Here is a 27,564-nt window from a genome sequence, read left to right as displayed (position 1 = left end):
CCCCTTAACTCTGCAGGAGATTTGCAAGATTTTAATCTTCTTCAATTTTATCTTATTTCCAGATATGAAATACTGCAAAACCTCTTTGTTACTGACTATTTGTTCATCCCATAGGCATGAAAATATTTAGTGTTTATTTTTATTAAGTCATTTATTCTATCTGTTATTTGCCAAAATCTATCAATACTGACCTCAGAAATTGATTTAATCTTCCTGAACTTTATACCCTTAGATTCTATTACACTATATTCTTCCCTATTCCGAAGATGTAGTTCTGTAGGAGATAAAGTGGATTAAAGACATATTGAGGATTATAGATTATGCAGTTAGAACAAACACAGGCAAGTATTTCAAATAGCTGACCATACAGAAAGGAATCACATTCTGTTCTCAAGATGATATACAAAAATAGAAAGCACATTCCACTAGGAAAATATTTACTTAATAATTTATCATTTAAGAACTACTACTGTACAAATTAAAGTACAAAGACAGTATATTGAAATCCACATGAAGATATATATGCAGTGATTATAACACAGTTTCAATCTCGACTGTGACTGGATTTACAAAGTTTACTCCATTCCAACATGAATCACACTCCAGCTTTCCCTGAAAGTCCTATGTTTAAAACTGATTTTTTGGATAGGAGAGGCTGAGAAACACAGTGCTGCCAAAAAGTCTAGAAATAAAAGGATAAAAATCTCAAATTATCCAACTGGAAAGAAATGCCAGTGAGATATAAGAATCAATTTAGTCCAGACATTAATAACTTCCTTAATGATCTAATGATTAAAATAGCATATAGATAACATCTTCTGAGGATATTAAACAGAGAACTTTGAGTAGCAGTTAAGTCAGAACTAATACAAAGGAACCTAGGCAAATTCCTTACATGGCCAGAAAATAAAGTGAAATTCAGTTTGGAAAAACACCAGCTAATACAGCTGGGAAAAATAATCCCAAACACAGATATTCAGTATGGACAAGAAACCTGGGAAACAACAATACAGAAAAACTGCATTAACCACAAATGCAGCACGAGCTCAAAAGAGAGGGTGGCAGTGTCTGTCTTGCCACTGAATCTAAGAATGGGGGAAGGCTGAATTACTCCCCTTTTACCCATTTAACTCTTCTCCCAAAATGAAGCACACACATGTGGGTGCTCTATTCCACTGTCTTTGCTGCAGCTCTGTACATGAGACAGGTCCTGTTCCTCTGGACATTTAAAACTACACAGGCAAAAATATTACCAAGTACTGAATGTTTTAGAGCTTAAAAGAACAACTGTAATGAAAAACAGACTGTTCTTTTTTATTGTATATTATGTGGTGGTGTAGAGTTTTTTTGTTATATTTGAAATATCAGAGCTTTTTAATCCAGAAGTACACTACTTCTCCAAAAGCAAATAAATATGAAAATATGCTCACTTCCAAACCGTTTGCTTTTTATTGACCATGAAGTTTTGGCACATCTCACCACAAGCAAAATCACTTTGAAGATGTTGGCTCTCAAATGAATTTCTGCTGTAGTGCAATGTCTGTTCATGTTGGGAACATCTGTACAGAGCAAGGGGAGACCAAGCAACGCTGCACTCGTGTCACATGAGGTCACCTCAGAATCTGTACTGCAGGGGATGGCAACGCTCCTCTCTGCAAAATCCTTGACTGAGAAAGGTTCTGCAATAGGAATGACTGTTCCTTACCAAGCAAGAAGTAAGAGGAACTTGCTTAGAGATACTTCAGCTTCTTAGTTCCAGCCACTTACTTCTTTTTCTAGATATTATGGCATTCTTCAATAAGAGAACATATCAAAAACTTAAGAAAAATACTTTCACATTGCTAATGGAAATTAGAATCTCTACAATTCCCTTACACTCTCTCAGAATCAGCTCAGAAGCATATACAGAAATTATTTAAGTTTCATAGGTTTGTTTTTTCTGCTTTAAGGGTGGGGTAGTTCCCCTCAAGTGTGTTAGTTGGAAGATTCTGTCCCACTTCCAAGTTTAGGGATACCTGAACCAAAGCTTAAACCTTGTCCTTCTTGCTCATGAAGCAACATGCTCCAAATGCTGTTTGTTGAACTTGACTGCACATTATGGATGTGGTAGTTTAGGGACAAACAGGACACTGAAAGAACAGGAAAAGGAACAGACTTGTCCTGGGAATTTCAACACAATTCTCCTGCTATTGCAATTTCCCACTGTTAGAAAGAGAAAAAAGATTAAGATCATCAACTCTGTGGCTGTCTATTAAGAAAAAGACTGATTTTTTTTTTTATTTATTATTTGGGACACTTGTCTGTTCTTCCTGAAATTAAGGAAGAGCGAAAAATTTCACTCCATGACCTGGAATTTCACATTTAATGGGAGGATGGAGTAAACATAACCTCAAGTACTTTGTTCCTTTCTCCTTCCTTGCAACAACTCCTGTTGACTCATGGCAATGAAGTGTCTAGAATTTTTCCAGGAGCCTTTTCACTGCTTGGCTTATGTTTAACCCACAGTATAAATCTCATTTGCTTGTTTCTCTAATATTAGAGGACTCACTTCAGCTCTTTTTACTTGTGACTAAACAGATTTAATCTGGCAGCTCAGATGATATCCTAAAACAGTTCACAGCAACACACACTTCTTTTGAGATTATGGCATCCAAAATACAGGCTAACAACCACCTTGATATGCTAATTTTGCCTCCAAGTGCATCTAAAAAGCCCTGAATCCCAACCCTCCCCCACATACCTAATGGGTCTGCTCCCGTATCTTTGCCATCCAACACACCACACCACTTTTCCAAGAGCCAAAGCCAAGTGCCAGAACTTTAGCACAATCTCCATCACTTAAGACACACAATTTTGGAGCTACTCTTCTCAGAAGGACTAAATAACCACTTGTTTCAACCAACCTTTATAGTATTAATAAGAGAAACTGGAGTGGCCTCTAATCCTGAGTAAGATACCTGTTAGAGTCTGGGGTTTGCCAAAAACAGATACAGATTTTTACTAAGATTCTCTTTTAAAGACAAATCACAGCAGTAGCTATTTTCTCTGTCTCTTTGCCTTGCCTTTTCATCCTTTTTGCACTTTTTAAAGACTAGTAGAAATTTCAACCACTGCAGTTTCTCAGCACTGGTGGGAAAGGAGGTTCTGTTTCCTACCAAGGAGGAGAGGGAGAGAAAAAGCAATAAATACTCAGTAGAGTGCATGGGGAGAAAGGACAAGGAAAATTATTGCAAAAATTACGAATAGGAAAGACTGTCTTGCAGTGAGGTCTGATTACTGCAACAGAGGCAGGATGGAGCTGGCATGCTCCTCACAGGGTGGATCTCCATCCTGACAGGTCCAGTCTTGTCTCCAGAAGTGCAGACAAACAACCACTGTAACACATGGACGGAGCTTGAGATGAGCAGACTACTTTTTTCTATATAAATATAGCTAATTTTATTGTATTAACACTGTCAATAACCTCTGTAATCCCCCCCACCTGGAGTGCTCGTTGATACACACGTGAGTTTTATCACCCTCTCGTATCCGTCAGAGGCTGCAGGGAGAAGTAGAAGTGGGAGTAAGGAAGGCAGTGATAAGGAACAAGCAAGAAAACAGGAGAAGTATGGGCTGGGTGGAATAAAGCAAAGTGAAGGAGAACCAAGATGACCAGTAACACAGTGCCACCTCAACTTCTTCAAAAAGCTATCCCAAAAATGTTATTTGAAAACACCAACGAGAGCAGGCTGCCAAATTTACTCTCCCTTGGTAACACTGACATTATTCAACAAATAAGTTTCGTTCTCTACAGCAACTCGAGTACTGTCTCAGCTGTAATCACCACCCTTTGCATCTTTGTTTCCACACAGATGGGAAAACATATTCTCTATAAGCAGTTTTGAACAGCTAACCTTATGTAAAATCAGAAGGTAAAGACTTTCTTATTTATACAGAGACTGCATATAACATCTATGTCCTGCTGTTGGAATGTGAAAGAGCAGAGCATGTGAGCAAAGCTTGCCAAGAAAACTAATGAAAGTTTATGCCTTCACAGTACATCCTACTGGGTAACATAAAAGAAAAATAAGAATATTTAATTCCTCTAAAATCTGGAATCATCCTTTTCTCAGTTTCTGACTATCCATGATATCAATTTGTAATTTGAGAAATTTAACTTGGGGTAGACTTCCTTTGCAACATAATCCATATGACAACATATTGAAAACATTGAAAGCAACAAACAAATTTGCTGCCACCTACATTGTAAAACCTGAAAATCCAAGTTTGGTACAAGCACACACAAAAAACAAAGCCAAGGAGGGCATGGTAATATTAAACTCATGACACTGTGAGGAAGCACAGAAATACCAAACAACAAAAAGATTCAGTAGGTATGACAGGTACTGAGAAAAAGTAAGAAATCACACACAGTGTATCCCTAAAACTTCCTGAAAATCTTCCAGGAATCCCACAGAAAACTACAAACCACATCCAACACAAACTACAGCTTACTTCTTAATGACGCTAAACCTTTTTTCTGATGCTCCTCAAGGAGTTAGAAATTCATTAAAAATAACAATTCTAATGACAGATCTTCCTGAGTTTATGATAAAAGAACATGCAAAGAACCACCTCCCCCATTACCCAAACCAAATTTATGCCCAGCCACTGTCCGTTTTATGGCTTTCATCGTGAATAATCACGCCAGTTACATTTATTTCATTGTTTTAATCAAAATCTGACAGTAAAGTACTTCTTCAGACAACATGCAATTTCAGCTTAATCTTATTCTTCATGATGATATCTGATTTTTCTGACTAAAAATTGCTGTATCTGAGTATTTAATCGTATCTCCAACCAGGGGTCAAGTCCTAAAAGTGATCCTTTTACCAGTAGGTACACACAGTTACCAGCATCTATTCATCACCCTGGAGATACCACTGATGGTTTGCTTGAGCTTCTGCAAAATACCCATCAAGTAAGGATGGCTGAGTCTGTGATTCATGTTTTGCAGCAGATACATCTTTTTCAATTCATAAAAATCTTGAAAAAAACCCACAACCTAATTATGTACCAACTTGTATAATCAGAACAGCACACTGTTTGCCTCCACATCTCTTGTAACTCAGGCAGTTCTGAAGTCCAACATTAAGTTATTAGAACAATCTCTTCAGCTCAGGGAACACAAGAAGCTCCTGCTACAGAAGAGCTGGCAACATGTCCAACGATGCACAACAGACTTTACAGCAATCTGCTATTCTGATTTTTATTTTAGGAAGCTGCCCAGAAAGGATCCATTGCACTTTTTCACCTTCTGCCCATTTAACCAGGTACAGCAACAACATTGTTTTCCTTCTTGCCCCAGACTCTTGCAGATGCCATGGGAAAGACCATGGGAAAGACCATGCACTTCACATACAAGGAAAATACCACAGTTAAGAATCTGTCATATATACCTCAAAGGAAAAAACATGGTAAAAATCAATAAAGGGAATAAATGTAAAATAATGACCTTTTCTTATTAAATGCATTTAAAAATGGTAGCGTTTTAAAATAAAATTCTTATAGTACATACTTTGTTTTCAAGCAATAAAACTTAATATAACAGTTAATAATAGACATACTGTGACTTGAAAAATAAACTTGATACAGGAGATTCAAAAATACGTTGTTATATTAAATGAATCTAAGAATATATACATTTTGAAAATTATACACACAGCAGCATAAATTAGAAAAAACTACTAGTGAAAAACCTTCTATTAGTGTGAATCATTATTACTTCTGATCAAAACTGGTTCCCCTGTAACTTGACTTCAAGACTTTGTTCAAAACATACAAATCTTTTAATCAAGTGCAACAACTGAGGGCACAAAAGTATTTTACACTGATTCTTTGGACAGCTGCCTTATCCTTTGAAACATTTGATAAAGATCCTCAGACTGTAGCTGCATTTTTTTTACTTTTTTTTTGTTTGTTTAGTTTTGGGGTTTTTTTTAAGCAGAAAACCACCCACACAGAAGCCACCAACCCTACATAAATATCCCACCACCATTTCAGATCTGCTGAATTAACTGCTTGAGAGGACAGAGGATCAGGCACATCACCAAAATTAGGAGGAGGCAGAATGTTTTTAACAGTCTGGTTTACACTGTGGCCCCACAGACACTTGTCTCAGCAGATAAGAGGCACCACTGCGCTTGGGAACTTCTCGAAGCAGCTCTGCCACCAGAAAACACCCTCATGTCACTGCACCTGCAACCAAGACTGACACAATCAGCGAGGTTTTAAACTAAGATGAACGCTGGCATATCCTGCTGAAAGGAGATTCTAGTCTGTGTGCGCCCATTTGCTGACATTTGGGAATTAGACAGTTACCAGGATTACACAGTCCCACCCCTAAACCATTAATACCCACCCCACCAAAACTCACTGAACTCCCCAAGTCCTCTCCTCTGTTACTGCTAAACATTTTTGCCTGATTGTGCCAAAGAAACAGTAATAGCTTGAATGAAAAAACTGTAGGTGAAAGGAAGTTACCCTGAACCTAAAAATAGTTGTGTGTCCTCCTCCCACTCCCCAGAAAGCATTAATGAAAGTGCTCTTTTCTCAGGGAGGCAGTAGCTTACAATGGATGAATGTGAAAGGACTGATGCCTTAATATAAAGCTCTACCAATGAGAGTAATATCCCATTTTAAAAACAGAAGAGAAAATCAAATAAACTCAAAGTCTAAACTTTGTGTAAGACATTAAATATGTCTACAGCTCATTTATATACACAGATATATATTATACACATTTAATATACACAAACACAATTTTATAAATACACACATAATTCCAGAGATATGGAAAATGTGCTCTTTCACAACAGTAAAGCTCCATATCATAGTCAATTATAAAGGCAGCACTATACTTCAAGAATCATTATACTACATAGAAATAATTGCATAGCTGAACCAGACTTGAGCTTGTTGAAGGTACTTTGGGAAAGGAATATAAAGGAGGTACTTATTACAGAAACAGGAGGTTCTATTACAGACCCATAGGGCTACACTTGGGCCCAGAAGAGAAAATGGTAATACTATTACAGTATTACTGGGAAACATATTATAAAGACATACTGTACAAATACAGCCTGAAACCAGAAGTTTCTGGTCATGATAGCCAAGCTGGATGGGGCTTTGAGCAACCTGGTCTAGGGGAAGGTGTCCCTGCCCATGGCAGAGGGGTTGGGACTGGATGATCTTTAAGGTCCCTTCCAACCCAGGCCATTCTGTAACTCTGTGATTCTATAATGAAGCCTACACGTTCTGCAGAAAATTATCAAGATTTTAGGCTCAATCTTGTGAGGAGTACAGAAATACATTTTACACAGTGATTACAAGTTACTTCACTTTAAAAATTATTAAGAAGAAAACAGAAAAGGAAGAGGTGGGAATCATCATGACTTAACTCTTCCAGAAGCCAGAACTGAGAAATTCCGTAAGTAAAACAATTACACTGAAGGCTTCAAAAGCAAAACCAAACCAAACCAAACCACCTTCCCCCAACAAACAAACAAAAAATCCCACCATCACGCTTATAGGAGGAAAATTGCCAGACCAGAGAGACTCAGAAATAAATACCGGGAAGTGACTGGAAACTTTAGAAGATCTGGGGTAAGCTGACAGAATTCCTCCCCAACTGCAGTTTCACTAACACACTGCTAAGATAAGGGGCTACTGCTTTTACTATGATCTTAACTTTGAGTCAGCATTCCTACAGCTGCCCATTCTCTACAAATGTTGGCCTACAAAACTACATTCCAAAAGTAAGAGACAGTAACAAGCGACAAAAAATTCAGAAAGACAGAATGCAATTGGTGCATGGCCCTTTCTAAGCACCATCAAACAAATACCTTTTCAGAAACAACCAGAAATCTTTAAGATTATTGGAAAAAAATATTCTACAACCAACAGATGTTAACAAATTAAAAGGAAAGTTAAGCATATATTCAAAAAACCACTGCCAAGAGCACAAGAGAAAGTGAAGAAATGTATTACATATGACATATTTATTACATATTCATAAAAAAAAAATACTAAATAGGCTAAGTCCTTCTTCCTTCTGGGATTGTTCCCCTATCCCCAAATCTTATACAGAGATGATCTACTATGTCCAGATCTGTATCAGCCAGTACGGACACAAAATTCCTAGAAGTAGTTCCAGGACTGATGCAAGATTCACCACTGATTATGTGCAGCACAAACCAAGTTCCAGTGTTTCTTTCATGCAATAAATTAGGAGTCCCAAGATCTATTTCCAGTTATGTAGATAAAGCTGGATTTTATTTTGAGAAATCATAACCACTATGACCCTAAATTCCTGTTTATGTCTTAGGAGAAGTATTTAGCTTAGTTATATTATTAACAGTTTAATGATATCTGTGTATCTGATATCTGTAAAACATTCCAAATTTCCCAAATGGAGAGCAGCACAGAAAAGACAAGCAGGCAGCCTCCATAAAAGTCAACAGAAAACAGAAGCTCTACCTCTCTTCTTCTACAACTCAAATCATACCTATTTCCCATACAAAGAGTTTTAGGTGGCATCCATAAGTCTGAAAAAGCCAGACTTTTTTATGATAAGGGGGTCTCTTAAAAATTCAAAAGAAACTTGTATTTGAACAAGAAGGTGCACATCTTGCAGTTCTCAGTCAAAAGTCTTTTGGAATTGTTAGGATTTTTTACTATTTAGGAACTTCAGCATTTGACCTATAGATAGCATTCATAAGAAAAACTTATGATAAAATCCCAGCTATAGGGAAATAATATAATGATCAAAAGCAAATAGCAAGTGGAAAGAGATTTTCCCTTTTCAACTATGCAATGCTCTTTTGTTGCCACTACACCAATTCTTTAATGCCATGGAAACTATCTGATAAATGTATTAGAAGCTCAACAAATTTCATAATATTGAGGTAGCAAAGCAATTGGTATTGTTGACAGAGAACTGCTCTGAGCACCTATTTTAAGGAGAAAAAATATCTAAAAATAAAAACCATACTTTGAGCTGTATTCAACGAAAGTATAGAATAGCTGCAGAGAACACGAAATTAAGCTACCCTAATTATATTGGATCATTGCAAAACATGGAAGGATGAGAGGGGAAAAAAAAAGCACACCTTGAAATTACAAAAATGAGATACAAATTACTTAAAATTTAACAGTCTTACTTTTGGATGGTTTTACTTTACCCAACTTCTGTATTTGTAATGAGGGCGAGGGGGGTAGGAACAACACTGTGAGTTACGTGAGAGTTTTCTGTCCCATTTCTCAAGATGCTAAACGTGTATTCATAAGGCATATGATGTTTTTAATCATCTATATGTATGTCTTCATCCTCTGCACACTCCCCTACCACAACAGACAGACACGGGCAGAAACACAAATTAACTTCTCCTTTTAGAGGTAAATACTGAGATTGATCTGTTTTCACATGTCCAGCACTACAATACACTTTTTTTCCAACCAAATGCTTTCTAACATTGCACTGCTGTTGATCTACCTCTAGAGACTTCTAAGTAAAAAGAGCAGCTACACAAAATGAAAGTAAAATAGCCCTCCAATAAATAATACACCCACCCAATAAATAATACACCCATCCAATGCATTCACAATCCTATCTTGCTCTATAGAACAAGCACAATTTCAGGCACACAACAAACTTGGTTTACAAACTTGGGAGGGATTTGACTAAAGCACAGAGGTGGAAGTACTCAGTCCCAAAAAAGGGCCCTTCACGAGGACTGCCCTGCCACTGACCTAAGGCACTTGCCAGGCTTGATGAAACCATCAGCCTTTTCAGAAGTAAAGCCAAAATCCATAATGCACTGCAAGATGCACCAGGGAAAAGCATGCAAACATCAAAAAATGCATGTGAGAAACACACATAAGGCTACACGTACGCAAAAAGCAACTGTATCACAACTTCAATTTGCACTTCTCATCCCATTCCCTCACACTTGAAACAAAGGAGAAAACTCTGGGTTTAAAGTGTTATATTGGACAATAGTTGCACTAAAAAAGGTAACTCCAAACTAGATCTAGTCACAACACAATAAATAAAAATATAATTACATTTTCAGAAAAGTTAAGTCTTTACAGTAGACAGACAGAGCAGCTTTTTGGCTTGGGGCTTTTGAAAGCCTAAACTCAGCCCAACACAGCCTCACAAGGCACATCTTATTTTCTAAATACATTAAATGTTTATTTACAAAGTGATACCACACACACACTTTAAAAAAAAAAAAAGTAACAACTTCATTTCTCCATACTTTTTTTTCCTGGAATAAGCAATACTGAAAATTCCAGTTGTTCTTATTACATTTCCTAAATAGCAGCTTATCCTTCAGACTTGCACACAGCATCAAATCATACTGTTCTCTTCTACTTTTCTTTCCTGAAACATTTTTATTACCAAATGAACAACAACAACAACAACACTGACTTATCTGTTTTTGCAATTCAGGCATGTATGTTCACAGAAGGCAACAGACTGCATTAAAACACTACCAAAACAAGCCATTTCACTATATGTGACTCTGTCCCCAGGGAAAGGAATGAGAGCAGATAAGATGTGACAGATGTGTAGTCACGTCACTTAATACACTACTGGAAGGTGCTCAAATCATTATGGTGACAGGCAGAGTATAAAAACTTGCAAAGAATGGACCAAGCAGTTATCCAGTTTTCTGCAGACATGATTCTTGTAATCAGAGAAGATACTGAGGTCTGTGAAGTGCTGTTTGAGATAAGGTAGCCTGCCAATGTCAATATGCAACAGAGTCATAAAAAAAAAATAGAAGGGTGCACAGCATATATGTTTTTGTCAGCAAAACCCCTCCATCATGAATATGAAATACATCTGATGAATATGAATTCAAGGCCTGTCCTCTAAAAATTTCCTGTACTGAAACACTTCTGAAGAGGTTTAATTAAACTCGAAATTTACCCAAACCAGGAAGCTTAAGCTTAGCGACTGTAGTTGTCCAAACTAAGTTTCGTTTTACAGTTATTTTGCTGAAGTCTCTTCTCTATTTTGGTTTAAAAGACAGAACAGTAAGGATAAAACTGGAAATCATATGATTACTGGACAGAATAGGACTGATTACTTGTTTGAAGGCAAGTATAAACCTAAGAGTTATAAAAAAAAATCAGGACTTTCATGCAATTGGCCAAGTAAAGTATGAAAAATGCAGGATAAAACAGTTTCCTCACTTATTCCAGGTTTACTAATCCTGACTATAACAAATATTAATGTAGGTCAAGAATATTTCCAAACAGCAGCATGATTTTAGCTGCTAGTGTCCCTTCAGTAGGTACCAATACCACTGCTGTTGTTTCACATAGACGGTTAGACCCAAATCCCACAAATTAATCCACACAGGTAGATCCCTGCGCCTCTGGGAATCCGCATTAAGGCAAAGAGGGAAAACTAACTCACAGGATCAGATTCTTAATTTGAAGCTGGACCACTGTAACTCATTATGACACTAATCATAAATATCTCACCAACACCCTCTGCTCCCCATCTGTTTGTTTTATCTTATTATAGTTTTATATCTCAATCCACGGGACTGGCTGCAGCAGTCGAATTAAACACCTGCATGCACCCGTGTTTCTGCAGGGCCAGGTCCTCAGACACACGCTGAGTTTTCCCTGTGCTCGTGCCCATGCCTTGTTTGCTCCCTGAATGGGACAACAAAATAGAATTACATAATTATAACATCAATTTCTTCATTTATACAAACACCGATATTGATGTTTTCAAATAATCCTGTCCTTTAAGCCAAAGGATAAGCTCCCATCAACTTCTGAGGTGCAGCAACTGGTATGAAGTAACCTGCATATCAAAAACTACCTGGAGAAGTGTGACACTGAGCTTTAAAATTATTTTTAAGAAGCACTTGCTTCTTTATTGTACTGTCACAAAACAACAAGAAAATTTCATAGAATCATGGAATATCCTGAGCTGGAAGGAACCCACGAGGATCTTCAAAGTCCAACTCCTGGCCCTGCACAGGACCACCCAAAGAATCACAAACAATATTCATTCCAGCCTACTAAATCAAATCCACTGGCACCAACCAACCCTAAATTGAGGAATACTGAATCCAAGCCAGTCACCATCAGGCCCAGTGCAGGAGGTTGGATGGACCTTTCCTTTGACCCAGGATGGTGTTTTGTGCATTCTTACAGAGAGCCCATAGGAAGAAGCCCACAATATTTCAAGGATAACTCCACTAGAATTAATCCTAGAATCCTACTTTTAATTAAACTAAAAAACACACATTAAGGTATAAGTGTTTTTGTGGGTGTTGGTTTCAGGTTTGGTTTTATTTTGCAACTTCTATCTTCTTTTGAAGAAGTGGGGTTAAGAACTAAACCAAAGTGCAGTCACACATTTATTACATATTTCAATACTCTGATTAACAAATTTGTCAAACAGGTAGATGAGGGAATGTGGGAAATATACTTGCCCACAAAACAAAAAAAAGGCAAAGACATAATATTAAACCTATTAAACGTGTTATTTTCCAGAATTATCAGCACCAACCATGCTTATTTTCACTACTTATAGCAGAAATGAAGAATAGCTATTATAAAAAAAAATCCACAGAAGTAAATAAACTGCTTGAGAATTCAATGTTGAAGACTTCTGAAAGGGTATTTCCCCTTCCTCACCAGACAGACATTAATTCTGATTTTGGCCCCTGGATTTGTACTGAAATTCGGTGACAGCTCGGATTTAGGGGAAGCATTCAAGATATCACAGAGATACTGGCATTCTTTTAAGAGTAGTATGCTGGATCATAATTTTCTTTCTCAAATCAGAGGTTAAATCTGCCAGCAGAAATTCACCTCCAGCTGGGATATGCAGGATCTCAAAACAGTAGTGTCTTGCCTAAGACCAGACTGGCAGCATCTTTCCCCTTGAGAGGCTGCAGCTCATGGGGCCTTTCGATGTCAAAACCCAGCAGAAGCCAGGAGCTGGGAGCTATCCATCCACAAGTGGTATGAGAGGGGGTCCCACCTCCTGACTTGCTGTAGGACAATCAAAATACCCCTGTGGGCTGCAGTTGGCACCACTGTCACAGGTTACAGATCCACACGTCAAAGAAAGATGCTTAAAACCAGTTTCTTTCTGCTCACAAGTCCATTTACCCTTTCCAAAATTACCTCTCATTAGTGTCAACTGCTGAGGATTCACAAACTAAAACACTCACACACAGCCTGAGTGCCTTGACAATTCAAGTCATGGTACAAGTTAACATCAGCATTTAAAACTTTCAAAAGTATTGCAAACAATTACCACGTCCTCAACTCACAGATAAAATATTCTGTAAAGCTTAAATACATATATTTCTGGCATGAAACATTTCTCAATGCTGGCAAAACCTCCCTGCAATTTTTTACAATAGAATACTTTGAGTTCAGAAGCTGGCTGTAGGGTAAAATTGCTTTATTTATTAAAACCCATATGTGGTCTTACCTTTTAGCAGAGGCAGGGGAGTTAACTCGATAGGCTTGCCCTGAGACCTAAACTGGGAGGAGCTTTGTGACCTCTTCTGTCTGGCTTTTCTGACGGACTTCCGAGAAAATCCGTCTACTTTATCCACTGATGGAGGAGTAGTTGGTGCTGAGGACATATCCCTACTGAAGGAAAACAAAGGTTACAAATATATTCCAAATGAGTGAAATGGGTAAAGATTAGCCTGAACTTCCCAAATATCTTCTTTCTGCACCACTCTCCTGTTGACAACTCACCCACAGAAACTGTTAAGAGATTTAACCCACCGATACATTTACACATTGTATGGAATAAACTTAATGGAGCTTAACCGTTAATGTAGTAATTCCTCTTGCTCACTTTTTTATCTGTGTCTCCCATTTGCCAAAAATCCTGCAACAGGAAAAATTCAGACCTAATGCTGACATCATTATGTCAACAGAATTCACACACCTGTAGACTTGACATAGGATTGTAGCTTTAAACTACGTATTCTTTGGGATGAAGTAATTTCAACTCACTCTGCAAGGGACCATGTATGCTAAAGAATGGGTACACAAAAAGGTACAGATGTTTTTTTGGCATTCAAGTCACCAATATGCATGATCAAAAAAAAAAAATAGGACAGCAGAAAAATTCCATTTGCTTGCCATACCTGCCTATCAGATTTTATAGAAATGTAAGAAAGTATAGCAGAAAGTACTGCTATGCTTCACAATTTCACTAGCACTGACAAATCCTGCATAATGCTTCTTCACTCTCCATTTTAGAAACGGAGTTATTTTCCTGTGAGTCTCTTTACACGTAGTTATTCCACGTTCTGGCATTTCTGTAGGACCAGCAGTGTGGTAGCTGTAACTGTTCTAAGGGCACAAGCCAGACAAGGTTTGCAGGGAGAGGCAGAGAGCCAAAAAAGGCTTCTGCAAGCAAAAGTTTGTTTGTTTCCCAACTTCAGCTGGTGTAAGCAATAAGCACTGCATCTTCCTATAAAACCTGCCTTGGTAGTACTCCTGTGGCTGATTCCAAACTACTAGGAAACATTTAAACAGCGAATTAATGCATTCACCTATTGTATTTACCAGCCTTGTCCTGTGTGTTATAAAGGCTCATCAGATCTTGATGAAATACGTGAGTAATACTCAACAGAAAGGAGACAGGAGGAATTCAGGCCTACATGTTTCAAGCAGCTCTGTGCACAGTTAACTTCACCAGCGTGTGCAGCTCCCCTGAAATCAGCAGCCCCATCTGCATTAATGACACGATCATCAGCGAGAGCAGCTCCGTTGATTTCAGCCAGGCCACACACTCGTGCAAAGTTAAGCATCGGCGTAAGCATTTGCAGGATCAGGGTCTTAGAACGTGTCCTTGGAAAGCATTACTCATCCTCAATGTCTGTTGACTTCAATTACCAAAGTGACTCCTTTGCTGCAAGAAGTTGATTCCACGACATAAAGAACACTTTCGAGTACTTATTTTTATTAAAATATTTGATTACTCATAGGCTTCATAAATTACTAAATCCCCTGAAATAGACATTATTTGGATTTGTCTTTTGTAAGAAAAGCTTTCGAAAGCATGATTTGTTGCAACAGTGTAAACAAGCTCCGAAAGATAAGAACTGTTTAATGCAGAATCACATATAGGTGCACTAAATCTATCAAAAATGGGAGTATAAACTCCATAGCTTCTTCGAGGAAGCATGTGCAGCACTCAGAAGGTGAACTGTGCAGCTGGCATTACAATAATGAAAAAAATCTCATTCCATCTTTTTGATTTCTCCTGAGGTATTCTCTCACTACCAGCTTAGGCTTTCTAAATATAATATACTATCAGCAACATGAACCCGTACCTTAAACTGGTCTTGTTTATCATCTGGGCGGAAAAAAAAAATGCCACCATCACCAGGGCATTCAGGCCCCAGCCAAGATTAATAAATAAAAAAGTCAGATAAACTGAAATAGAATGGCCTGTACTTTAGTAACCCACTTCTAAGATTTCAACAGTCCGCCAAAAAACACACAAACACGAAGTTACCTGTTACATAAACCAAATTCTGGAAATATCAGCAAAAAATATATTCCCTAAACCTGAATCGGTTTGGCCCTATTTCATCTCATCAGAAAGCTTCCCCTCCTCATCACGTGCATCATTAAAGTGTAACCATCCCTGCAGAAATGTTTGCACGCTCCCTCCAAATTAAATTACCAAAAAAAAAAAAAAAGAAATAATAATAATGGACAGGGACTAAAGTAGATCACTTAAACTGCAGGATCATTGTGTCAGCAAGGAGCTTTACTGACACTTCCCCGCTGTAAATTTAGTAACAGTTTCCCTAACCTGCTTTATAAATTATTAAAATCTAATTCTAATTCAACAAGACTCCATCCAGCCTAACAACGTTACAGTAAACACTGATCTTTCTTTTCGTCTCCCCAAATGAACATTCGCTGCCCTGCATACACTATCACAGGGAAATACTCTGTTTCCACCAAGAGTCGAGGGGGGGGAGGGAGGAGGGGGGGAATAAAGCTCGAGATTATTTATTGTGTGCGAGGGGGAAAAGCTGCAAACCCGGCCACCCGCTCCCCGCTTCCCCCGCTTTATTCCCCGAGTATTTTGGTAAATACGAAGCCACGCTCATCAGATCCCTCAGTCCCGGGGAGGGGGGGGGGCGGTGGAAGACGCGAAAATACCGACGGATATCGGCGGGGAAAAGGGAGCAGAGGCGCAATTATCCGCTCCCGGCTGTCATTTCCAGACGGGATCTCCGCAGCTGGAACATGTCCTCCCGCAGCCCTCCTCCCGCACCGCCGGGCCGGCCATGGAGTTACCTTGACGCTCCTGGGTAGAGAAGCCGGAGACGGAGGGAGGCGGCGGCGGCCTTGGCGGAGCGCGGCCGATGCCTGGCGGCGGCGGCGGCGGCCCGAGTGCGGTTCTCGCCGGGCTCGGTCGCTGCCGCGGCGGCGCAGGAGCCCTGTAGGCCTCGGCCTCGGCGGCGGCGGGGCCTCCCCGGCGCAGGGCGGCGTCGGCGGCGGGTTCAGGCGCGGGCGGCTCCGCTCAGTCCCGTGCACTCCCCGCTGCCTGCGGTGCCGCTGCCTCTTCACATTCCCGGAGAAGGGCCCTGCGAGGCGGGGTGGTGTGAGGGGGGAGGGAGCCGCCGAGCACAGCCGAGCCGAGCCGAGGGGGAGCGGCGGGCGCGGAGAGGGGGGGGGGGGCAGTGCCGGGCAGGGCGGGGAGCGCGGGTTCCGCCGGCGGCGCTGGCGCGGGGGGAGAAGAGCGAGTGGAGGGTCCCGGTGGGCGTCGGGGTCGCGGTCCTATTGTGGCTCTCAGCGGGCTCCGGCCATGGCACTCGCTCGCACACACTCGCTCTCTCACAACCGAGCGCGCTGCTGCCACCGCCCCCCGCCCGCGGACCGCCCCCGACCGCCCACCGGAGCCGCCGCCGGGACGCGCCGCCTCAGTGGCGCCCGGAGCCGCCTTGGCCGCCGGGACCGCCGGGAAAGGGCCGCCCCCTCCCCCGGCAGCGGCGCGGCCCCGCCGCTCCCGCAGCCCTGCGGATCCGCCGCATCCCGCGGGTCCCTCGCATCCTTCGCCCGGGGGAGCGGCGGGGCCCCCTCGGCTGAGCGGTAAAACCTGGCGCTGCTGAGGGAAAACCCCGCTAAGGCTGAGGTAAAGCCCCCCGTCGGAGCCCCTCGCGGGGGGCTGAGCCCCTTCCCGGGGAGGGCAGCGGGCGAGGGGCCGCGCCGGGTCCGGCCGGAGGGACCTGCTGCGGGCACGGCCGCAATTCCCTCTTTGTCCGCAGTGGGAAGCAGCGGCTGCACCCTCCCTCTCCTCTCTGCACCCTTGGGTTTCTTAGCCCAGTGTGTGATCGCTGTCTGCACCACCCTTTTTTATTTCCCCCCCCCCCCCTTTAACTGTATTTTTATATACTTGGAACCGGAAACCAGCAGAAGGACTGCTTGTAGATAGTATGGTTAAATGTCATAAATTTTTGTTTAAACTTATGTACCTGATGGCTTTGGTGTTTGATGGTTTTGTTTTGGGTCCCGGTTGGTTGGTTTGTTTTCCCCAAAATACAGAAAACGGCTATAGGGCAATGGAGCTGGTGAAGGGACTGGAGAACATGTCTTTGAGGAACGGCTGAGGGAGCTGGGGTTGTTAAGCCTGGAGAAAAGAAGGCTCAGGGGAACCTTATTGCTCTCTACAACTCCTTGAAAGGAGGATGTAGCCAGGTGAGAGTTGACAGGTAACAAGTGACAGGACAAGAGGACACAGTCTTAAGCTGCACCAGGTGAGGTTTAGGTTGGACATTAGGAAGCATTTCTTCACAGAAGGGGTGATTAGACATTGGAATGGGCTGCCCAAGGCGGTGGTGGAGTCACAGTCCCTGGAGGTGTTTAAGGAAAGACTGGACCTGGCACTCAGGGCCATAGTCTGGTTAACACGGTGGTGTTGGGTCAGAGGTTGGACTCGATGATCTCAGAGGTTCTTTTCCAGTGTAATTGATTCTGTGATTCTGTAATGGTGTTAATATGGCTATTACATTTGAAAATACTCTCAACTGTTTCTCCTGTATTTCTGGCAGAAAAAAAAGGTGACTTATATGAGCAGCAGCCCTCCTGCATTGATATCACCAAATCCCTCTGAGGTACAGTCTTTTTTTTTTTAGGAAATGAGCTCAAGGGCAGTTTGAGAGCTGGTTGCTTTGGTGGATCAGTCACATCCCTCCTTTTAGTGCAGGTACAGAACCCTCTCAACATTACTAATCCTGCAAAGGATACCTAGTTGTTGTCCCACTCAGCTTCTTGACTCAGCTTTTGGCATAACGGAGGGCGTGGGACTGTGTCAGACTCGATTTAAAGTGATGTAAGCTGTTGTCAAACTACTTTCAAAATTGCTAATTTTCAGGCAGCTAAGTTCCCTGGTCCAGTTCACGTTGAGGAACCTGGAACACTAGTTAAAAGCTCATGGCCACTGAAGTATAACTAATGGATGTGAGCAGTTTTACCTCCCATCTCTCAAAATGCCTCTTCATATGTTAAAAAATAGGCCTCCCCTAAATTTTTTTACCCATAGACAAAGTGTTTTCAGTTCATTTCAATCCTTCCTTGTGTGACACAGTTTTAAAACTCTTAAGGTGCTTATTTCTTGGCTCTGTGTCGTCTCAAAATCATTCACATCTTTTTTTGAACTGTAGCACCCAAGACTGGACACTGCTACAATTGAGGCCTCAACAATGCCAGCATCTGCTGTCCTGCCTGTCACAGACCACATTCCTGTGTACATGTGCCAATACAAATACTTTGGAGTCAGACTGATCTATCCACAATCTTGCTGACCTGTCTTACCCCCGCATCCATTTCTGCTGACCTACCAAGCCAGTTATTTCTCCCTCAAGTAGACAGTAATGCTACTTGAGAAATTACTTCCTGCAGCAGCCCTAATGCTATGCCCTCATTTTTATTGCTGGATAATCAAGCAGTCAAAACACATTTTGAAATAAAATTCCACATGATGTTAAGTCAGAAAACTGTAGAATTTGTCATCCTTTGTAAATTGACTGCATTTCTCGCTAGAATTGTATTTGAAAAAGCAAAACTTAGATTGAACTGTGCCATGGTTACAGAAAGGTTGTGTAACTAAATTTAGAAGAGAGATTTGTACATATTTGTAAATATTTCAAACTTTAAATTCACTTAAACTAAAGCAGCTAAAATAATGTAACTGTAAGCAAGGATTGATAACAAAGAATGTAGGTCAAGGAGAGGGTGGTGTTATACCACTATAAGGTAAAATATGATAGAAACAGTGTAGCTTCCCATCAGTGAGGGACAGAACCTGCAGACGAACATGTTTTGCTGTTATATGTACTTAATTCTGTTAGTTGTGTTTGTCAGTGACATACTTTCATTCTCAGTTTTGTTCACTGTCCTGTGTGCTGCTTTTGATCTGAACAGTGCAATGAGCAGCTCAGAAAGTTATTGCCAGCATACTCTGCAGAAGGGAAGTTCTAGCACAGCCTGACAGCTACACTGGCACTTTAGGTGCAGTTGAGCAAGTCATTTTACATGATTGTACTTCAGTCTTCCCAGTGTGAGATGAAATCCATCTTTGTAAAACACTAAAAATCTAAAATTGAAGCCTGTGATGTGGGTATCTATTAAAATAAGTGCCATAGAAGGGATAAAAACCAACACTGCTGTCCAAGTCCTGTGCACACAGAGGTTTTTACTCCTCATTCTGCCTTTGTATAACAGCTATCGAATTAGTTCTTCAGTACAGCTGAACAAGCTGGTAAATAATGCATTCAGCTAGTTTATTTCTTAGATGGTCATCATGTGGTATGTTTGGTCCATTTTGACTGTGTAAAGCATTTTTATGATGTGTTTTATATCAGGTATGGTAACAATTCAAGACAAATACAGGCTTTATCAGTGAATAAACAGAAATCTTACCTTTTCTGTTTCGCTTGGCCATCAGATTTTGCGGAGTAGGCTTCCCACTTATTTCCAGATCGCTTTCTTTTTCCTCCTTTAATATGTGAAGTCCTCATCTGTGAGGAGATTTAAGAGCATGATATAAGATATGAATGTAAAACTGCTGATATTTTGAAGGGGCACTTGTCCTTCTCCTATTCTCTGTTTAGTCTGCATTTTGTAAAAATTGTTACTTTAAAAAAAATGGATAAGTGAATTCCAAGCAGAGATGGAGAAGAACTAAGTACTACAGGTGTTTTACATAGATGTGTATCTGTATATGTTTATATATGTGTTTGTATAAATACCAATTTGCAAGAATAAAAATTGACTTTCATCAGATAAAGTTCACATGACCAACATCTCCCGTACAAGTGTGTGGGCATATATATGAAAATATAGGCACAGTCAGTACCTGCAGCCCTTCCTGGAGATTTACAAGCAATAATAAGTTCTTTTGATCAGTGTTTCTCCACTGCTGTCAAAGGTACAAGACAAGCCTATCTTTTTTATAAGTGGCACTGCCTTACTCCCCTACAAAAGGGCTTTTTAAAAAATAGCAGGAGAGGAATTTTCAGGGCTAGCTCCTTGCCAGTTTGGCACTGTGCTTTTTAGCACCCAGTCAGAACAGCAGTCAAGAGTCCTCCAAAACAGAGATTTTTGTACCAGTGACTCAGATTTGTGCCACTTCACGTTTTTTTTGTGTGGTTGAAGTTCCACTATGGACCATCTGTTGTGGCCACCCAGGCAGGAGTATGGAGCTCTCATCCACATTGGCATTCTGCTCTCTACATAGCAGCTTATCAAACGGGATTGCTACGGAGATACCCCTGTGGAAGTCGTGCTCCGTTGAATGATAAACATAAATGGACTTAGCTGGAGCTTGTAAATGTCTCACATGGCACATCTAACATGTATTTGTCTACAGGAGGGGTCACATAATGCTCCATAAAGGATCTCCAATATGTCAAAAGGAGCATTATCGGGGGTACCATGGGATTAGTTCAGATATTCCCTGTTCCAATACTAGTAAGCAAGAAAAGACTTGCTCTCCCCAGAGAACTAATTATTCAGACCGGCAGGAAAAAGACCAGAAAGAGAAAGCATTATGGAGGAAGCAGCAGAGCTGTTTGAAGAGGCAAATCAGCATGTGAACAAGGCTTTTCTGATACATCTTTTAACAAAAATGAACACAGTGGAACACCACATCAAAGTAACTGTCCTGCTCCATCAGCATGATTGAAACGGCACAATCTGTGATTTTTTTTTGTTTACTTTTGAATGAAATTCGCACGTAACAAGAAAGCGTTTCTACTTAGTCTGTTTACCCTGCACTTGACTCCTGATTCATACGTTCTACATTTTGGGGAGGAGTGGCATGTCCGGCTTCTGGGCGACGTTTGTAATCACTGTACCAAGTTTCTGCCATAATAACCAAGTGCTTGTTCCTCCTCCTTGCCTCCCGCTCCTCCTCGTATCAGCTCTGTGATAACACTGTCAGTGCCCTCAGGAACTGAATTCCTGGTTGGGGGGGTGTGGGTAAGCGTTTTAGGGTCATAGACACAACTACCAGAATGGGAACTAATTCTTCCTCTCTGTTTATAGACACTGCGTCATTTGAAGTCTGTTTCTCTAGTCAACATGGCAAGATAAGTAGGAGCTTGCTCTCCTCGGCAGCTGGAGAGCTGCCTCCTCCCAGCACCACACTGCTCTCACTGATTCCCAATTCACAGTTTTGTTCCTACTTTGCTCCCCTCCCCCAGTGTCTTAACTTGCCTTCAAGGCCCCAGGCACTCCTTTAAGCCAGGTTTTCTGAATTTTCTGTTCGATTTCCTTTGCTGCCTGTTTACCTCTGCCTTCCTCAGGCTTTGCAGTGCTCTCCTCGGCCAACCTGCCCTCCCCAACTGTCCCTGCCCTCCCCAACTGTCACTCCCCAGCTGTCACCACCCCCCAACTGCCTCGGAAGGTTCTAGTGCTCCCCCTTCTCTCCCGGGGCAGTGCCCGCGGGGCTGCCTCTGGTGCCTGAAGCTGCCTGGAAACACAGCCACGTGTGTTACGTGGCCCCCCTGTGCCACTGGGGTGTTTCTGAGTCCCAGGTGAAACGAGCTCTGCTTCTGTTCCTTTGCTTTGTGATCCAGCCTCCTTCCAGTAGCTGAAGGGAGTCTGCAAGAAAGATGGGGAGTGACTTTTTACAAGAGAATGGAGTGACAGGACAAAGGGGAATGGTTCCAGATTGAAAGAGGGCAGGTTTAGATTGTGTATTAGGAGGAAGTTCTTTGCTCTGAGGGCAGTGAGGCACTGGCACAGGTTGCCCAGAGAAGCTGTGGCTGCCCCATCCCTGGAAGTGTTCAAGGCCAGGTTGGACGGGGCTTGGAGCAACCTGGGATAGTGGAAGGTGTCCCTGCCCATGGCAGGTTGGAATGAGATGATCTTTGAAGTCCCTTCCAACCCAAACCATTCTATGATTCTGTGATTCTAAGTCTCCTCAGTTATCTCTGCATTTAATGTGTTACAAGCCAGTATATACACTGCTATAAAACCATCCTCTTCGTGTGAGCACGTTTTACTGAGGCCCAAGTTCCTATCTACAACATCACACCCTGAAAAGAGCTAATGAGTAAAAAATACCTGTGTGTGTTGAAGATGCCCAGCAGTGCTTTAAGTGTGTGAACTGTAGCACTTCCCACATCTCCAGTGAGGCACCTACCAGCTCCCTCCCAAGCTTGGTGCATCTCTCATGGTTATAGCAGTTGATAAAACTCTTGAGATTTTCCCCAAGTTCAGAGTCCCTGAGGCTGGAGTAGGCTGAGACAGAGATATCTTGTTCCCTTTGTTATGAAAGAGAACAAGCAAGTGTTCGTGTTGTATTTTTCAACTTGCTTTATCTCTGTCTCATGGTACAACTTTAACCTATTGGATACTTTTAAAGTTTTCAAATTATGGCAAGGGAAAGTCTTCTATAGTCAGTAGCTAAGCTCAGCATTGTAGGGAATGCTTAACATCAGAGGGTGTCTAACAGCACTTAAACAAGTTTAAAATATAAGTTTTAATGGGTTCCAGATTTTGCAGTACAAATGAATGAATATGTATGAATACTGCCAAAATGGGAAGGACAGGAAAAGAAAGGTTATAAGAGTGTTTTCTAAAGCCTTCCCAGATCTACTATCAGGGTTAAACAAATATGATAATTTTGCCACTGAGATAATTACATGAATAAGGAGGTTGTAGTTCTGTCATGACCCTGTAAAAGAATTACAGATGCCCTATAAATGGCTAGTAAGAAAGAACTTCACATGAGAGAGGAACTGGAGTTGAAAACCAAAAGCTATAAATCTTAGAAAAAGACAGAAATTGATTAGATTTAGACAGAAAATAGCAAAGAAACACCTAAATAATCTCCTGACTAAGCAGACCACACAAAAATAGATGACTGGAACAGGGACAAAACTGGTGTTCTGTGCAAGTGCTAGAAGTTGAAAAACTTGGTTGAAGAGATGAGGTTGTCTCACTTTAAAGGAGCACTGACAGAACTGATTTTTAGGAAATTCTGAGAAGGAATGGCATTAAAGCCTCTCCAGCACCTCATGGCAGAAAGAGAAGAGGATGCCAAGGTTAGGAAAGGAATAGCAAATAAAACGGGAAATGTCATCATACCATTGTACAAATCCATTGTGCATCCTTCCTTATCTTTAATGCTGGATAATTTGGTATGGGCTGTATTTAGAGAATACAGAGAAAGCCAAAAAATAAGATGGCTGGGTACAATTCTCACAAAAGAAGAGGCTTAATACACTGGGGATCTTGAGTTCAGAAGAAAAAACTTCATGCTGAATTTGCTAGAGGTTTGTCAAGATCTTCAATGGAATGGAGATGGGTGAACAAGTGACTTATTTATCAAAACTGCTTTGTATTATTTGTTCTTGTGTTCTCTAGCAAGATAGAATATTACAAGCTCTCACATCCTGTTATGAAGGCAAAAAGTGTGAACACGTTCAGCAAAAGAAAATTTTAAAAACCAGATGCTCAAGGGCATCAAGGAGATTAAATTGTCCTTGTACTTTAACATAATTGCAACATACATTACAGATGATATTAATGACTGTAGAAGCTTATTTACCACTAAATAAAAATGCACCACTATCAACTTTAAAAATCAGTTTTATAGAGAAGTCTAGACACCAGATTTAGGGTAAGATATCTCAGTAAATACAGAATAATTTGAGCCAATATAAAATGTGTGATATGATAATACTTGGCATATTATCATTATTGGATGGCTTCTTTGACATGCTGTCCAGCCCCCACACTTAGAGAATTCTCAACATTATCCAGTGTCGGGTAGGACCTGGAAGAATTTGTAACAAGAATCAACAGCCAAGACTTCAATGAGAGCTGATCAAAACCAGAACTGAGATTTTCCTTTCTAAGAAGGCACAAGGAGAAGTTAAACCCATGATTTGCTAAGGCACCAAGCGGCACCATAGGACACTCCTGGAAAATTCATCTTGAGCTATATTTAGTACGTTCACAGAAATTGTGGCTCCCACTTCAGCCATTTCAGCTCAAATATAAATAAATTAATTAATTAATATTTAAGAGAATTGTGTGCTTTTGAGTCATGTTCAGTTCTGATATGTGTCTTTCTAGGCGAGCTCCTACCTCGGAGCAAATTCATCTCTAGCTGCAATTCTATAGGTGTGCACCTGTACTTCATGTGTTAAAGTCCATCAAAAATACACTAGACAGTGAAATGCTAATGTTGAAAGCTTTTAGTACACAAATGGCTAACAAGAGCCCTTCAGACAAACTCTTCCCTGCAAGTTTGTTTTAGAATAATTATAGTTTCTTGCAGTTACTGGCTTTTAATGATGGGCTCTTGAGATATTTTTTTTTAGTTCCATTATCTTTGTAGAGTTTAGTCCTTGAAATTTTATCACGATCTCATTGCGTGAGTGTGAGATACTCCAGGACAATGCTGTTCAATGCCTCCTTGAGTACAATTTTAAAATGTAATTTTTTTTTCCTTTTCTCTGATTTATACCTAGGTCAAATTCATATTATCGTCTTGGGTTCCTTCTTGAAAACTCACTGCAGCTTCATTCAGGATCTTAAAATATGATGTAAGTCACATCCTGGAAAATGTGAAAATAGATTTTCTTCATCTTCTACATAAAACATCCTTTCTGAGTTACTAAACTTTCTTCCAAAGTACACTGTTTTTGATCCAGAATTTCATTCTGTGACATTCAGACTGTTCTGATTGCACCAAATGTAATTCCACCCCCACTGAAACCCACCTCAGGCCTTTTCCCAATGTGATCCAGCTATTTTTCTTTGGGATGTTACAGGAAGCTACACGCTACCATTCTGATACACGACAGTGAATACGCTTCGAGGGTTTTTTTTCATAATTCCTGGTAGCATTGCAACTCAGCAAACTGTTTTGATACATCTGTGTAAGCAATTTAACTCTCCTCCTGCTCCCCACTGCAACTCAGTGCTCTGCTTTTAACAAATTGGCAGAATCCTAACAAATAGACGCTCCAAAGCTTTCATACGGTGCCGTTGCCTATCATCCCATTCAAATGGTTTCTTCATGGAAATTGCCAGTAGTGTTAGTCCTGCTGGTTATCATCTGCAGGATATTTCAACCAGAATGCCATGTATGCAGAATTCTTCATTTTACTTTAGTTTGCAAAAATATTTGCCGTCTGAAGTGTTGTCTGCTTATTCGAGCCATTAGACAGAAATACAAGTAAGGTTCTCTGCTTTCAACTGAGATTTACAAAAATCCTCATTACCTCCTGGGAAAAAAAATGGCAAAAGACATTTGCAGGAAAAAAAGTAGGGCATCCATTGCTGCTGCATGTTTAATTTTATTTGATTTACTATACTTAACTTTTTCCTTTGTTGGCAAAAACAACCTTAGCGGCTGCTAATGCTGTTGCCAGTGTCTCCATCTGCATCTTTGGTTACTTCTTGGATTTGTTCTCTTTCTGCATTTGCAGAATTCTGCTTGCATCCTCTGGACTCTCGTGGGAATTTTTCCCCTTTGTGGCCAACATTCACAGCAGCTTGAAGTTACTCTCATTGTGGATGACATTTTCCTGCAGTTGAAGACACCTGAGCCCAGTTCCCTCTCGAGCCTCTTACGTGGCCTTGGTGATCACTGCCACTGATAAGGGAACGCCTCTGTCTCATCTTCAGAAGTCTCGGATTCATGTTGTGCACACCCATGTTTCAGTTCTGTCATTAATCCCAAATCCCCTTTTGGAGCGTTTATCTGAATTAATCTCATCTTGTAATTTTGCCATGTAGCTTTATTTTGCAGCTGGACCCTTCCTTATCTTTCCTTTTGTAGATCCTTTCTCTTGGGAGTGGTTTCAATAAAACACCTCGGAAAACATTTAATTTAGTCTCAAAGTTGGTACTGTATTTGTTGGCATTTCTGTCTGGCCTGTTTTCTGCTGACCTTTACTTAAATGATTATGTATATGCATGTGTGCATGTATATTTGTAATGCTTTCTGTCTTGTTCAAGTTTAATTTTACTCCCTAAAACAAGCTTTTCTCTTGAGCTCAATGTCCCAGTTGTTTCGTTAGGATTGTGACAAGTCTGCTCATACAAGGCACATCCACGGCACATCTGAATGAAAGTAAACATCCTGTGTTCCTCAGCCTTCTATAAACCCCAGCAGATGGCTGCTGCTTTGACAAACTGTGTGGAATAGGGTGGATCACATTTCCCATGCAACAGACTTATTTCTGGATATCCAAACCCAGTATAATTCTTGAAGGTGGCAGCGTGGATCTAACCACAAAGTGGTTTAGCCCAAATCAGTCCTACGTGGCGACTCTTCGTAGCTCAGACCCTCTTGCTTTTTGGACTGGATGTACAGTGGGGGATACCTTAAACTCCTGATCCACACAAAGTTGCAGGAGGACTGGTAGCAGCTTTCACCTGCAGGTCCTTGTTCCTCAACCTCAAGGTCTTTTGTGTAATGCCTCTCCTTGTTAGAATCTGTGTGTGTTTTTTTGTCCCCCGTGATTAACTATCTCCTGGAGAGAGATGGTATTTCTTAGAATTGACTGGATTTTTCCTTAATGCTCAGAGACAGTCCCTCCTCAGGATACTGGCAGAATCTGCAGGAGGTGATGTATATTTTCTACACCTCAGGTAACACTCAGGAGACGTGTGCCACAGACATATGTCTTATCCTGGTTCCCTGCAGCAACAGTTCACTGGTGTGTCTGTGCTTACCCTGTGTCTGGAATCAAAGGCACTTCAATGTCCAGGTGGATTAGCAGCAATCACAGAATCATAGAATGGTTTGGGTTGGAAGGCACCTTCAAGCCCATCCAGTTCCAACCCCCTGCTGTGGGCAGGGACACCTTCCACTATCCCAGGTTGCTCAGAGCTCCATCCAGCCTGGCCTTGAACACTTCCAGGGATGTGGCAACCACAGCTTCTCTGGGCAGCCTGTTCCCAGCGTGAGACTTGACCCTGTGTGTGTGTGTGTGTGTGTGTGTGTGTGTGTGTGTGTGTGTGTGT

At 41.0% G+C, this 27,564-nt stretch overlaps 1 protein-coding gene and 1 long non-coding RNA gene across 9 annotated transcripts in view; one reads left to right on the top strand and one right to left on the bottom strand.

Moving 5' to 3' along the window:
* PPP2R5E (protein phosphatase 2 regulatory subunit B'epsilon) overlaps positions 1–21,932 on the bottom strand; it is a 78,159-nt gene extending 56,227 nt beyond the window's left edge. The window contains exons 1-3 of one of the 7 annotated variants that reach the window (XM_027674183.1): positions 21,790–21,932; positions 19,993–20,090; positions 13,520–13,683 (exon numbers count right to left, since the gene is read on the bottom strand). In XM_027674183.1, the coding sequence (XP_027529984.1) occupies positions 13,520–13,683; positions 19,993–20,090 (262 nt within the window). In that variant the 5' untranslated portion in view covers positions 21,790–21,932. Of the gene's footprint in view, positions 1–13,519; positions 13,684–16,368; positions 16,937–19,992; positions 20,091–21,789 lie in introns of those variants that run through there. The other 6 variants (XM_027674179.1, XM_027674181.1, XM_027674180.1 and 3 more) reach the window with 6 other exon arrangements.
* On the top strand, positions 17,073–27,393 carry LOC113963224. 2 transcript variants are annotated; one of them, XR_003532693.1, is made up of 4 exons: positions 17,073–17,206; positions 18,207–18,277; positions 24,346–25,133; positions 26,022–27,393. It is a non-coding gene; the product is annotated as an uncharacterized LOC113963224 (long non-coding RNA). The 2 variants fall into 2 exon arrangements; XR_003532694.1 differs by lacking the exons at positions 17,073–17,206; positions 18,207–18,277 and adding an exon at positions 21,942–22,109.
* Positions 27,394–27,564: the final 171 nt, after the last annotated feature.

Source organism: Neopelma chrysocephalum, unplaced genomic scaffold, assembly GCF_003984885.1.
Source record: "Neopelma chrysocephalum unplaced genomic scaffold, ASM398488v2 Primary Assembly neopelma1_24, whole genome shotgun sequence".
Lineage (NCBI taxonomy): Eukaryota > Metazoa > Chordata > Aves > Passeriformes > Pipridae > Neopelma > Neopelma chrysocephalum.
The sequence above is the reverse complement of the archived record's forward strand: the minus strand, read 5'-3'. Positions and strand labels throughout refer to the sequence as shown.